Source organism: Salmo salar, chromosome ssa16 (assembly GCF_905237065.1).
Source record: "Salmo salar chromosome ssa16, Ssal_v3.1, whole genome shotgun sequence".
In the NCBI taxonomy this organism is placed as follows: domain Eukaryota; kingdom Metazoa; phylum Chordata; class Actinopteri; order Salmoniformes; family Salmonidae; genus Salmo; species Salmo salar.
Window position 1 is genome coordinate 65,862,975 of NC_059457.1, and position 13,772 is coordinate 65,876,746.

The window sequence follows — 13,772 nt, forward strand, 5'->3', positions numbered from 1 at the left end:
TACATTGTACAATAATAGTGAAGACAAACTATGAAATAACACACATGGAATTATGAGGTAACCAAAAAAGTATATTTGGCATTCTCTCAACCAGCTTCATGAGGTAGTCACCTGGAATGCATTTCAATTAACAGGTGTACCTTGTTAATTTGTGGAATTACTTTCCTTAATGCTTTTGAGCCAATCAGTTGTGTTGTGAAAAGGTAGGGGTGGTATACAGAAGATAGCCCTATTTGGTAAAAGACCAAGTCCATGTTATGGCAAGAAAAACTCAAATAGGCAAAGAGAACTCTAACTCTACCTACATGTACATATTACCTCAACTAACCGGTGCCCCAGCACATTAACTCTGTACCGGTACCCCCCTGTATGTAGTCTCGCTATTGTTATTTTACTGCTGCTCTTTAATTACTTTTATTTCTTATTCTTATCTGTATTTTTTAACTGCATTGTTGCTTAGGGGCTCATAAGAAAGCATTTTTGGGGCTCGTAAGTAAGCATTTCAATGTAAGGTAGTATTCGGTGCATGTGACTAATAAAATTTGATTTGATTTGAGAAACGACAGTCCATTACTTTAAGACATGAAGGTAAGTCAATTCAGAAAATTTCAAGGACCTTATATAGACAGGTGTGTGCCTTTCCAAGTCATGTCAAATCAATTGAATTTACCACAGGTGGACTCCAAGTTGTAGCAACGTCTGAAGGATGATCAATGGAAACAGGATGCACCTGAGCTCAATTTCGAGTCTCATAGCAAAGGGTCTGAATACTTATGTAAATACTTTTTTTTCCTTTATTATTTTAAATTTGCAACAATTTCTAAAAAAAACTGTTTTCACCTTGTCATTATAGGGTATTGTGTGCATATTGATGAGGGGAAACAAATTATTTAATACGTTTTAGAATAAAACTAACGTGAAAAAAGTCAAGGGGTCTGAATACCTTCCAAATGCACTGTCGACTTTTTATTTGTATAGAGTCAATTTGAAAGATATGCAATTACAGTAGAAATATACATTCTATAGTACACTCACTTTACTGAACTGGAAACAATTAATAATTTGGTGATAATGTGTATAAACATAAAGCACTTAACTATAGTTTAGTTTAGTTTTTCCACATGTTGTTGTGTTACAGCCTGAATATAAAATGTATTACATTGAGATTTTGTGTCACTGGCTTACACGCAATACTCCAAAATGTCAAAGTGGAATTATGTTTTTAGAAATGTTTACAAATGAATTAAAAATGAAAAGCTGAAGTGTCTTGAGTCAACAAGCATTCAACCACTTTGTTATGGCAAGCCTAAATAAGCTCTGGAGTAAATCTGTGCGTAACAAGTCGCATAATAAGTTGCATAGACTCAATCTGTGTGCAATAATAGTGTTAAACATGAATTTTGAATGACTACCTCATGTCTGTACCCCACACATACAATTATCTGTAAGGTTCCTCAGTCTAGTAGTGAATATTAAACACAGATTCAATCACAACGACCAGGGAGGTTTACCAATACCTGGCAAAGAAGGGCAACCTATTGGTAGATGGGTTAAAAAAAACTATGACATTGAATATCCCTTTGAGCATGGTGCAGTTATTAATTACACTTTGGATAGCGTATCAATACACCCAGTCACTACAAAGATACAGGCGTCCTTCCTAACTTAGTTGCCGGAGAGGAAGGAAACCGCTCAGGGATTTCATCATGAGGCCAATGGTGATTTTAAAACAGAGTTTAATGGCTGTCATAGGAGAAAACTGAGGATGGATCAACAACATTGTAGTTACTCCACTATACTAACCTAAACGACAGTCAAAAGAAGGAAGCCCGTACAGAATAAAAAATATTCTGAAACATGCATAAAATATGGCAAATACATTTTGTTAACTTTATGACCTGAATACAAAGTGTTATGTTTGGGGCAAATCCAACACATCACTGAGTACCACTCTTCATATTTTCAAGCAAGGTGGTGACTGCATCATGTTATTTTTGGACCGTGGAGCTGAGGTATGGACGGGGTTCATGCCCCGTATTCACACCTTGCATCACTTTGTCATTCAGAAGCAAATAATACTACTCTATCATCATAGCTTCATGTGGAAGAGAGAAGAAGAAACATTGTGGTACTATTCTATTTACCGTAATGTGATTTAGAACACTTTGACTGTGATATCTTGGCTTGGTGTAGGCTGCTGCTATACAGTACATTACGCAAGTATTTCTTGAATTCCTAACAAAGCAAAGGAGTACCAGAGGAGTAGTTGATCAAGCATTTATTTATGTGAACCCAGTTTATTTTGTAAAGTGTTATGAGAATTGATGGTTTTGAAAGCCTGGTTTGAGGCTTAGGCAGGCGGTGGGTGATGCTTTAGTAATGTGGTAACTTCTTCACTCTTTTCTCTCTGCAGCATCCAGGACTGCATTAACACTCTCCCTGGCCTCAGTAAGCAGAGCTGATGCTCTCTGTTGAGTCTGCAAAACACAAAACATTCGTGTATAAGTGTAACTATGAAATAAGTGTATAACAATGTAATAAGCCACTGGCTCTCACCAAAACCGAGCCTTTTTTTTGTTTTGATTCATTTTCCAGTATTGATAGATTACCTACATTCTAACCTAGACTACATCATTTTGGAGCGAGAAAGACCTATAGGCTACATTGTAACTCACAGTCACTTTGAAGGACTCATCTGCGATATCCTTGAGGTTAATCACAACATTGTAGTAGGCTCCAAACACTGCTGTTTCCAGGGCTTTAGCTGCTACCTGCAACACCACAAATAATAACCATATAAGGAAGATGTTTTGTAGGCTGTCTACAGTACAATGCATGTCATAGCTCTGGGGCATCGGTCAGAAAACGTTTTGCAGCCAGACTTAATAGAGACACTTATGGGTGTCCTGGCGTTTTGAGATGCTGTTTTACGGTATGCCAGTAAGGTGGTATGTGTAGATAAGCAGCTGGCACGAAACCAAATGTTCCACAGTTGTGTTATTAAAGCATGTCTGTGTCTGCCCTCAAGCAAATAAACGACTACACAGAAGCCACTCGGGTGTGCTTGCAAAGTTGCAATGCTAAGGCCATTGGTTCACGGTTTCAGTCACGGTACCTGGAGGTCAGACTTGCAGGCCACGTTTCCGTAGAGCACCATTTCCTTTAGACAAGGCCACAGCAGGTTGACTCGTTCAGCCAGAGACAGTGGGACCGCCACGGCTTGCTTCAGACCCTCCTGCATGGCATCTTCCCTCCTGGGGCAGGAACAGGGGTAGGGGTAATGGTAAGGCAGGATTAGGTAGGGATAGGGGAAGAGGCAGGTCAGAAGTAAGACCAGGGTAGGGGTAGAAGCAGGATTAGGGGTGGGGATAGGTATAGGAAAGAGGAAGAGTAGAGAAATTAGATTTGGAGCATGACAAGACTACTCCATGACTACAAGTCTACACCTTACGTACTGTTAGATCAAGTGAGCTGACAGTAAATGAACTACAGTAAACCAGTCTTTGGGAAAGCCTGCTTTACATGTTTACAGGGATAGGCCAGGTTGCTTGCCAGGTAAAATGAGGTGACAGGTTAGGGCGGTATACAGGAGAATGTACCGTAATGAGTTTCCATAGATGTCAATCTGAAGTAAAGATGGTTTGAAACAGTTCCTACGTGCTGTGCTGTTTAGAGGTGTGTGTGTGCTTAATTACACATCTACTTTAATGACATGCTTCTCTGACATCTTGGATTCGACAGAACTGCCATATGTTGGTAGCATGGCAATCACCTTTTGACTTCATCTGATGTGTTTCTTGGCATCTTCAATGCAGCCTGAAAACGAGAAAGTTAAACCTTATAAAACAGGAGTAAAAGATTACATTCCACTACATTTTCATAGCAAAGCCACAAGACAGTAAACATCAAGATCTTACCTTAGGTCGAACCTTCAAAGTAAGCATTTACAAAGGAACAAAAACATAGTTTTTATCACTCGCTCTTCACCTGAACTTTTATCATCAGAAGAAATATTCATCATATTTTGTACGACTCTCTGCTTCGCTAAAAGGCAGGGCAGGGTCGCGTCAGGTAGGGTCGCATCGAGCGGCAGGTAGCCAAGCGGTTAGCTCATTGGGGTAGTATCCGAAAGGTCGCTGGTTTGAATGCCCGATCTGACAAGGTGAAAAATCTGTCGATGTGCCCTTGAGCAAGTCCACCTAAACCTAATTTGTTCCAGGGGCTCCGTACTACAATGGCTGACCCTGTAAAACAACACATTTCACTGCACCTATCCGGTGTACGTGACAATAAAATATTTCTTTTTTGTTTCTTTTTTTTCAAGGCGTAAGTTTAGCTAAGTATTTTTTTTTCTTGGCTTGGAATCCAATCTGAATATGCTCTGAAACGGAATAAAGTGAAACAATAGTGAAAAATATTCAGTTAGGATTTCAGTCTAGCTTTTCCCTGTATAGTTCCTGCTTTCCCTTGCCCGGTAAACCCCGACCGAAGGCTTCCATTATATGTTTTCCTCTCACCATGTAGCGACTGAATGCCTTGGAGTCTGCATCCACCATGACCAGCAGTTCATTCATGGCCTGATGGAAGGGAGGGATGAGTCTCCTCATGATGCTGTCCAGGCTGTCAAACTGCCTCTTCCCATAGGTCATCTGACCCACCATGGCTCCCAGAGCAGCCCCCTGAAACGCGCGCACACACACACACACCTTTGACTCCTTGTATTGTACATACTTTATATTGGTTTATTCCTATGTGCTGGGCAAGGTCATAAGGGGAAAATAATCATCTACATGATATTAAACATGGTTGTACCATTGCAGCGACGGCAGCAGAGACTGACCCTCCTCCTGGAGCAGCGGTTCTGGCCCCCACGCTGCGGACAAACTGCTGCAGAGACAGAGACACCAGACGCTTGTCCTCCTCAGTCCTCTCCACCATGTACCTAGAGTCACAACCATAGAAATAGATTTGAATGACTAGAATGGGAAAAGTCCCTTAGACCATGATAATAGTGCACTCATTGGTACTCACTCTATGATTCTCTCTTTGGGGTCGAATGGCCCAAGTGAATCAAGCCCAAGTTTACTGATGACCAGACGGACTTTGTGCTCCTCCTCCACAATGAAGAGCCTGTCCCTCTGGATGTAGAAGTCAGCACAGTCCAGCACAGCTCTTAGAGGCATGATGCCTACAATCTGAGAGCCTACCACTGGCAGGTTCAGGTCCTGGGGAGAAGAAGGAATGAAGGAAGTCAGGAGAGGTGTCAAACTGGCTGAACGTGTTGACATTATTAGTTGTCCTTATGTCACTGGTTCAAACCACCAGTTCAGTGAGAGGGTTTTGTACAATAATGCTGTACTGTTTTCAGCTGTGGTTGTTGTTGTGGTAGTGGTAGCTCCTTACCTTGGCAGCACTGCAGATCTCTTCGTAAACAGTGTGGACAGGTGTCAGCTCAAAGTCCAGGATGTTGGTGGACACCTGGGCTATGTTCGCCTCTTCCAGGTACCAGCCCATTCCCTGCACCTTCTTCAGCAGACCCGGCTACAATACAAATCAATCATGTTACTCTCTTTGGAAGCAGACAAGGCATATGACTGAAAAATAGGCCTTTATTAGTTCAGCATCAGTTATAAAGAAGAGGAAAACAATGATGTCTCACAAAAATGAGAGGAATCTCTTCCGAAGCCAAGGTAGCTGTGTGTCATTCATCTCTGACATTGGGCGATCAAGATGTACAGTAGCGAGCCTACCCTACCTGGTCTTTGCTTCTGCCCTGTTCCCGGATATCTAGTGCAATCCGATGGGCTTGTTCCTTGGTGCTGAGGAGGTTTATGTTGTAGGCAACCAGGAATTTGCGAGCGCCTGCCACTGTAGCTCCCCAGCAGGGCACGAAGTCAGCAGGGCCATAGTCAGGAGCCCACTCTGTCCTCTTCAACTGAGGACAATAGACACATCGGTATAATTTAGTGCTTCCAACCCCTCTTAAACATTGTGTGTTTGAGCTACAGACTTTTTTTTTTTTACATTGGATTCGTCTATTTCTTCTGCATCAGCCGATGCCAGCCATTAGCCTGGGAGTTGAACTAGAGCAGTGTTAATGAGACAAGGGCGGATCCAGAAAATGGTTCTTCTCACAAAAAAAACGTCTGTAAAGTAAAGTACCGCTTTTAATTTTTAGCTTATTTTTCACAGATATATGCTCTTTTACAATGAGGGAAATGTTGCCCATAGGGTACGAATACAATGAAGTTAGGTCAAACTCACTTTCTCAGACAAGGCTTCATACTCCCCTGCCCGGACAGAGGGAAGAGATCTCCTGTTCTCCTTCCTCGCTGCTTCTCCATAAAGATACACTGTGTAGAAACGACAATGTGTCTTATTCACCTTTATGTGGCTTCCTGAGAGCAATACCATTATTTTACCAGGTACTGTAAGTTGACTGAGAACACATTCTCATTTACAGCAATGACCTGGGGAATAGTTATGGGAGAGGAGCGGGGATGAATGAGCCAATTGTAAGCTGGGGATGATTACCATATGAGAAAGAATACACAGAGTCAAGGTGCACTGCACTGAAATGGACCCTATGGCTTTGTCTACAGCAAAGTAAATGGCCAATATGTTAACTATAGGTCAATAGGTCAGAGAGGAAAACCTACCAGGTACATGCAGCACATCTGTTAAGTGCTGGGCAAAAATGTTGGCACAGTTGACACAGTCCTCCATAGTGACATTCTGGACAGGGATGAAGGGACACACGTCCATGGCGCCCATCCGTGGATGCTCCCCTACAACAAACGTACATATTGTTCCAATAAATACACTAAACAACTTATCAACAGTACTTAGCCACCCTTTATTTGCACTTAAAAGTGAGGTGGGGCGGCAGGTAGCCTAGTGGTTAGAGCTTTGGACTTGTAACCGAAAGGTTGCAAGATCGAATCCCCGAGCTGACAAGGTAAAAATCTGTTGTTCTGCCCCTGAACAAGGCAGTTAACTCACTGTTCCTAGGATGTCATTGAAAATAAGAATTTGTTCTTAACTGACTTGCCTAGTTAAATAAAGAAAATAAAAGGTGGAGAGGAGTCGTGTGGTATCTTTGAACATAACTGTTTGACTACGTCATGTGAGAGTCTCTTTTTAGCTCTCTCTATCTCCTACCTGAGTGTTTGGTCATATCAATGAGTGGGAAGGCAGTGCGTGCAGCGTTCAGTGCACCCTCCACCACAGCCTGTGGCGAGCCTACGAAGGTGTAGACTGTACGGTTGGTGGAGGATCCAGGGTCCACGTCGAGCAGACTGCATCCCTCCGTGCTGGAGATGGCCTCTGCTATGGCATCAATCACCTGGAATGGGAGCACGTCACATTGACTCTTATAACTTGTTTGGTCCACGTACTGTTATTCAGAAAACATTTTGTTGGTATCTCGAGATCATATTCAGGATTGAGATTATACTGTAAAATTGTTTGTAATTGGCATGTTTGTTTGCTTAGGTATTCACAGTCTCCATGAGCCCCCCTTGACTCCAGACACACTGATCACATAAAATATAGAAAAATGTCAATTAAAAATGTTATTGGTAATCAAGATCGACGTTTCAGACAGAAAGTCTTCTTACATGACCGATACAAAGCTATCATGTGTATTGTGTTAATCACACCACAGACTATTACTAACAGCTTCCTTCGGCTGTGCCAATAGGTAACCCACTTTCTGTATCTCCCATGCCCACTCACCTTTTTGTTCCGGCCCTCGGAGAAGTTGGGCACACACTCCACCAGCTTAGCCATGATGCGTAATAATCACAGAGTTGGGTCGTCCGAGAGAAGGACTCAGACCAATTTAAGGCAGAAGTGTATTCCCCCTTTCTCTCTGCTCCACGAGCACACACCAACCCATCCCGTCTGTCTCTTCATCCCCAAACAGGACATTTAAGCAGTCTGTCCCTCTGTAACGCTGGTTGAATCATTAACTTGCTCCACTGTCCTCTTATCTAGGTCAGCTGGCATTGATTCCCAGGCTGCTCTAGTCTAATATTTACCAGGACCTGGCACAGATGGTACCAGCCTCACATGAAACATCCGCAGACACTAATCCCTGATTCCCCCATAGGTTAGGCTTAAATACTGGAGCACCGGATGCGAATAGTGAAGGAATAAATCCAGTATGATCAAAGGAGGTATCCAGGCTGACAGACAGATAGCTGGTGAACTCTCCACTCTAGCTGTTACCTCTGCTTTCTCACCACAGCCATAGTAAACACTCGGCTAAGTCATATTGGATGATATCTCAGGATCAGAGATGAGAATGAGAATTCCAATAGTTATGATTGAATTGTGAAGTAGTGCACAGATCTAGACCCACCGCTGCCTTATCATATTACATTCATTGTGTATTCATGTCTTGTATTTATGGTACACAGAGTTTCTGAACATTTTGGTACCAGTAACACCGTTTCCTGAATAGTACACATAATATGTACCATCACCAATAGGATTTCTTCAATCTGAATCAAAGATCTTCATGTTGGTTATTATTAGCTATGGCCGTAGTAGCTCTATTATAGCCTCTGTGACATTTGTCCCAAAGGATTAAACAGTCTCGAATGGTCAAACATCCTCAGCAATCAGCATTGAGCTAGGTGATCAAAGCATTACTCAGCGAAGTAGCAATCAAGCAGGCCGATTCTTGTTTTTCTTTTTTTCTTTTATTGAACCTTTATTTAACTAATTCTTATTTACAATGACGGCCTGCCAATTTGACAGATCCACATTGACAGATCGACCAGTTTGTATTTATACAAGATGTAGCCAACTACTTTGGTCTTGATACACTGAAGATGCAACCACTGAGGCTATAGGCTGTGCTATCTAGCCCAGTGTTTCTGAAACTTTTTCTGTGCTAGGGACTGTGTTCTAGCCAACTGTTGAAGGATTAACTAACATCAATTAATGAACACCCATCTATGGTTGCATCACATCATCCCCCCCAAAACAAAACAAACACAGTCGGCTGGACTGGTTAATGAGTAATGCCACAGAGGGGATCTGGATGGACTGAGAAGCATTTATAGAACTGGACACTAACAGACAAATCTTTGAGCGCTTATTGGTGCAGTGGAATACTCCTACTACCTGGTCCTATTGACATACATTGGTACTGTACATGGCGTTAACTTCACTGCCTATGAATAAAAACAGATAATCGTTTAAATGAAATGAAAAAGTCTAACTCCTTGTTTCACTTTGTGCTCAACCCAATCTTTAGTTGCTCAATGTGTAGGATGTAGATCATCAGAAAAGGGTGTTCATGTTATGTACACACATCACAAATGTGCGTATAATAAAATGGAATATTATCAAAGATTACCACTCTGACATTATTGTTATTACTTTGGTGCTCCCAAGTGGTGCAGTGGTCTAAGACACTGCATCTCAGTGTCAGTGTCAGGTGTCACTACAGACAACCTGGTTTGAATCCAATCTGTTTCACAACCGGCTGTGATTGGGAGTCCATAGGGCAGGGCGCACAATTGCCCCAGCGTCATCTGAGTTTGGCCGGTGTTGGCTGTCATTGCAAATAGGAATTTGTTCTTAACTGACTTGCCTAGATAAATAAATGTTCAATTTAAAAAAAAATCAATGTAGCAAAGGTTTCTATTTAGGCATGTAGCAATGGGATATTATAGCTCAATTGAGAGCATGTGGATCAACGCCCTCGTGTTTTTAATGGACCTCAAACTCAAAATTCACAAAAACGATAACGCAAAAACGACAACGAATGCCTTCATGAAATACTTCAGTAGATGTCAATTAATCCACAAATACCTATATAATTATACATATATAGCATATATAGTTTTTTCATGAATTGGATCATGTTGGAGAGCATCAAATCCATGACGCAATGTAGGTAAATGGTGAGTGACTGAATTATCTACAAATAATAATGAGTAGTTATTTATGGTGCTAAATTATTTGTAGATCTGTCAGTCGGTTGGCTGCAATGTGCATAATATTGAAGTGGTCAAAAATTGAAAAAGACGGGAAATGGTGACGTCACTTTCCCGGCGTTTCACATGAGGCACGTCTGAGTTGAAAGGTTGAACGCAGTTGCGCTCTCGCGAGCCTCGTTCTCTGTTTTCACAACATAACACCTTTTTAGATTTTACTAGACGTTTTTCGAAAATATCCAAGCGCTGCATAGAATGCTGGCTACAGGAGCAGTAAGTACACGAAATCTGTTGCTAACGTTAGCTAGCTAGGTTAACAATAGCTAGTACAAGGCTTTTGTTTTTGCTAACACAAGGCCAATCCCTGGCCTGAATATGGCCAGCAGTATAGTTGCTAGCTAGCTTTAATGCTAAACTTGTTACAGAGCTGTTTTGAACCCCTCATGTGGCAAACTGTTTGGATAATATTCGCATTTGAATGAGCCAGCTATTAGCTATGGTAGCTAACTACTATTTGTGGGAAAGTTACCGTATCCATGAAAGTAACGTTAATTTACATATTGTTGTTGACTGTTAGTTACCGTTTAGGTAGCCAGCTAGCACTAGCTACCTAGCTAACTTATTCATTCATTAAGTTGGCAAGAAACACATGGTTAACCCTGTTGTAAACGGAATAATTCCAACACAATGTCAGTTTAGCTCACGGTGTCCACCTCTCCTGTAAAACAGGCTGTAACCACGGCTCTGGCCCAAGTGGATAGGGAAAAGATCTACCAGTGGATCAACGAGCTGTCCAGCCCAGAGACCCGCGAGAATGCCCTGCTTGAGCTCAGTAAAAAACGGGAGTCCGTGCCAGATTTGGCTCCAATGCTATGGCACTCCTGTGGAACTATAGCTGCTCTCCTGCAGGTAAGATTGTGGACATCACTCACTGGCTAGTCTCTAGCAGGATGTAGCATGGTTTTCCTTTCTGTGAGTGTGGCTTTAAACTTGATGATGACCCTCTTCTTACTCTTTCATAAATAGGAAATTGTCAACATCTACCCCTCAATAAACCCCCCAACCCTCACCGCTCACCAGTCCAACAGAGTATGCAATGCATTAGCACTTCTGCAGTGTGTAGCCTCTCATCCAGAGACAAGGTGGGTCACTTGATTTTCTATCATCATGATTGAATTGTACAGTGCAATTAACAAAAACAGTCTGTGTTTTCTTCTATATGATGTGAAATGTCTAACTTATTTACTGTTGTCTTTCACAGATCGGCATTTCTGGCAGCACACATTCCTCTATTCCTGTACCCCTTCTTACACACTGTCAGCAAAACACGACCATTTGAGTACCTCCGACTCACCAGCCTAGGAGTCATCGGTAAATATCCTTTATATCATTTTTGTGATTCTATTGCTATGATGCCTTCTCTCTGTCTTTTCTTCTATCTCACTCTCTGATGTTGTCATTGCCTAAGTAATGAAATGATCCAATTACTTTGACAATACAGTATGTGTCATGTATGTTTCTCTATAACTTGTTCCTGTTTGATTGGCAGGTGCCTTGGTCAAAACAGATGAGCAGGAAGTGATCAACTTCCTGTTGACAACAGAAATCATTCCCCTGTGCCTTCGCATAATGGAGTCTGGCAGTGAGCTTTCCAAAACGGTACATATCTCCTACTCTCTATCTCTCTCTCGCTCTCTGTATCGCTCGCTCGCTGTATCTCTCTCTCGCACGCTGTATCTCTCTTTCGCTCTGCTCTGTCTCTCTAAAGATACATGTATTTCAACCCTCATTTTTTTGTTCCACAGGTAGCAACTTTTATACTACAGAAAATACTCCTTGATGACACAGGGCTGGCATACATTTGCCAAACATATGAACGCTTCTCCCATGTGGCCATGATACTTGTAAGTTCAAGGATAACCAATATTCAAAATATTATACTTTTGTAGACATTGGTTGCCTCCTAAATAATTTTTTATACAACTGTCTTTTTCAGGGCAAAATGGTTCTTCAGCTTTCCAAAGAGCCCTCCGCTCGTCTTTTGAAACATGTTGTCCGCTGTTACCTACGCCTGTCAGACAACTCCAGGTATTGAAATCAACTCTTCGACCTGCTGTTGCTTGTCTCATTTAGTCTGTGTTCAATCCTTCAGTGTTTTGAAGCAATTTTCCAGGAATTACTATTAAAAAAACATATTGGGGAAATGATGTTGGGAACTCTGAAAACAGTGGATGTGGTCATGGTCTTATCTTGATAGATAATATATTCTGCTGAAAGTGGCTTACTCACTATCATAACTAACATGACTTTGTTTTTCTCACCTCTGCCCCCACACCAGAGCCCGAGAGGCCCTCCGTCAGTGTCTACCAGACCAGCTTAAAGACACCACGTTTGCCCAGGTCCTGAAGGACGACACCACCACCAAACGCTGGTTGGCACAGCTGGTGAAGAACCTACAGGAAGGCCAAGTCACAGATCCCAGGGGCATCCCTCTGCCCACACAGTAGCTCCCCTTACCTTTTCAGCAGGGTTGCACAATTATGGTAACTTTCCCATGATTCCCACATTTACCAAGACTTTCCTGGGAATTTTCCAAATGAGATTTATTTAAAACCTGGAATTTTGCCAAACATACTGGAATTTTTGCAACCCTACTTACCATGCAGCTGCACTGAGTGACACCCACCAGCAAGGACCCAGCTTCCAGAAACAGGAAAAAGCCACCAGTTTGAATGACGGACGGACTCATAAAGGGGCACTTATTTTGTGAAGAAAGACCGTATTGAATGAAAGCCCTATACTCAGCCTTTTTCTTACAGTATCTTTCATTCAGATCAAACTGCCTGCCCTATCTTCAGAAGTGTATGAATGCGTTTTCACTTGGTCTCAAACTATTAGTTATATCTTTTTTTTTCTCAAGGACATTTGGAGTCTTCACTCTAAGTGTTCTGAAATTGAAGTAGACGGCACAATAAAATGTTACACCTTGACATATGCGATATGTGGCATACTTTCTCTTGTGTAATAATTAATTGTAATAACATATTACAAAGTTACTGCTTTGTAGTTACATGGATGTGTTATTGATATACACATCTCAAATAGGCTAGTGTATGGAAATGAACTGAAATCAAGCTGGTTCTTTATTGTGTACATTAGAGGTTGCAAGTAAACGTGTTGGTGTGCTTCAGTGTTGACAGATTAAGGGACCCCCCATTTGATCCTTGGCCCTGTCTATCTATGTGAAACCTGAGCTGCTGCAGTGCATTATTGATGCTCTGGAACCTGAGTGGAGACTCGGTCAGAAAGATAAGTTAATATTCTCAGTGCTCAACTGTAGAGGTAACTCCGGCCTCAACACAACCTTGTTCTCTGTCAGTGGTAAACCATGTGAACTTGGGGTGGCAGGTAGCCTAGTGGTTAGAGCGTTGGGCCAGTAACCAAAAGGTTGCTGGATCGAATCCCCGAGCTGACAAGGTAAAAATCTGTCGTTCTGCCCCTGAACAGTTAACCCACTGTTCCCGGTAGGTTGTCATTGTAAATAAGAATTTGTTCTTAACTGACTTGCCTAGTTAAATAAAGGTAAAAAAAAAAAAAAACATTGAGTAATGCGTCTTTGCTCTTTAAACTCTCCTCTGACCCACCTTCTAGGCTGGATTATGCATTGTTCTAAAAACACTGACCTGATGTGCCAAGTGTTTTAGGTACTGCATCTTTGATGATGTACTTGGCCCCTGTCTGTTGGTAGCTTGAAGCTTCTTCGTGTGGGTTCACTTGGGCTCATTGCAGCAGGTTTAGTTGTCTTTGTCTGTTTTAAAA

At 41.9% G+C, this 13,772-nt stretch overlaps 2 protein-coding genes across 3 annotated transcripts; one reads left to right on the top strand and one right to left on the bottom strand.

Annotated features, from left to right (window-relative positions):
- Window positions 1-953: 953 nt before the first annotated feature.
- Window positions 954-7,894, bottom strand: ftcd (formimidoyltransferase cyclodeaminase). Its single transcript, NM_001165321.1, is given in 13 exon segments — window positions 954-2,477; window positions 2,676-2,771; window positions 3,116-3,254; window positions 3,773-3,816; window positions 4,518-4,679; window positions 4,813-4,942; window positions 5,032-5,225; window positions 5,404-5,541; window positions 5,756-5,935; window positions 6,265-6,353; window positions 6,660-6,788; window positions 7,162-7,345; window positions 7,738-7,894. Coding segments are annotated over 13 exon segments (1,623 nt in total). The 5' UTR covers window positions 7,792-7,894; the 3' UTR covers window positions 954-2,393.
- A 2,155-nt stretch (window positions 7,895-10,049) lies between these two features.
- Window positions 10,050-12,943, top strand: LOC106574282 (CCR4-NOT transcription complex subunit 9). Of its 2 annotated transcripts, none has more exons than XM_014150077.2 (8): window positions 10,050-10,226; window positions 10,683-10,862; window positions 10,980-11,095; window positions 11,215-11,324; window positions 11,503-11,612; window positions 11,759-11,857; window positions 11,950-12,041; window positions 12,280-12,943. In XM_014150077.2, the coding sequence occupies exons 1-8, from the start codon at window positions 10,209-10,211 to the stop codon at window positions 12,458-12,460; spliced, it is 906 nt and encodes a 301-aa protein (XP_014005552.1). In that variant the 5' UTR covers window positions 10,050-10,208; the 3' UTR covers window positions 12,461-12,943. The 2 variants fall into 2 exon arrangements, with proteins under 2 accessions (XP_014005552.1, XP_014005553.1); XM_014150078.2 differs by having other exon boundaries at window positions 12,292-12,943.
- The last annotated feature ends 829 nt before the right edge of the window (window positions 12,944-13,772 follow it).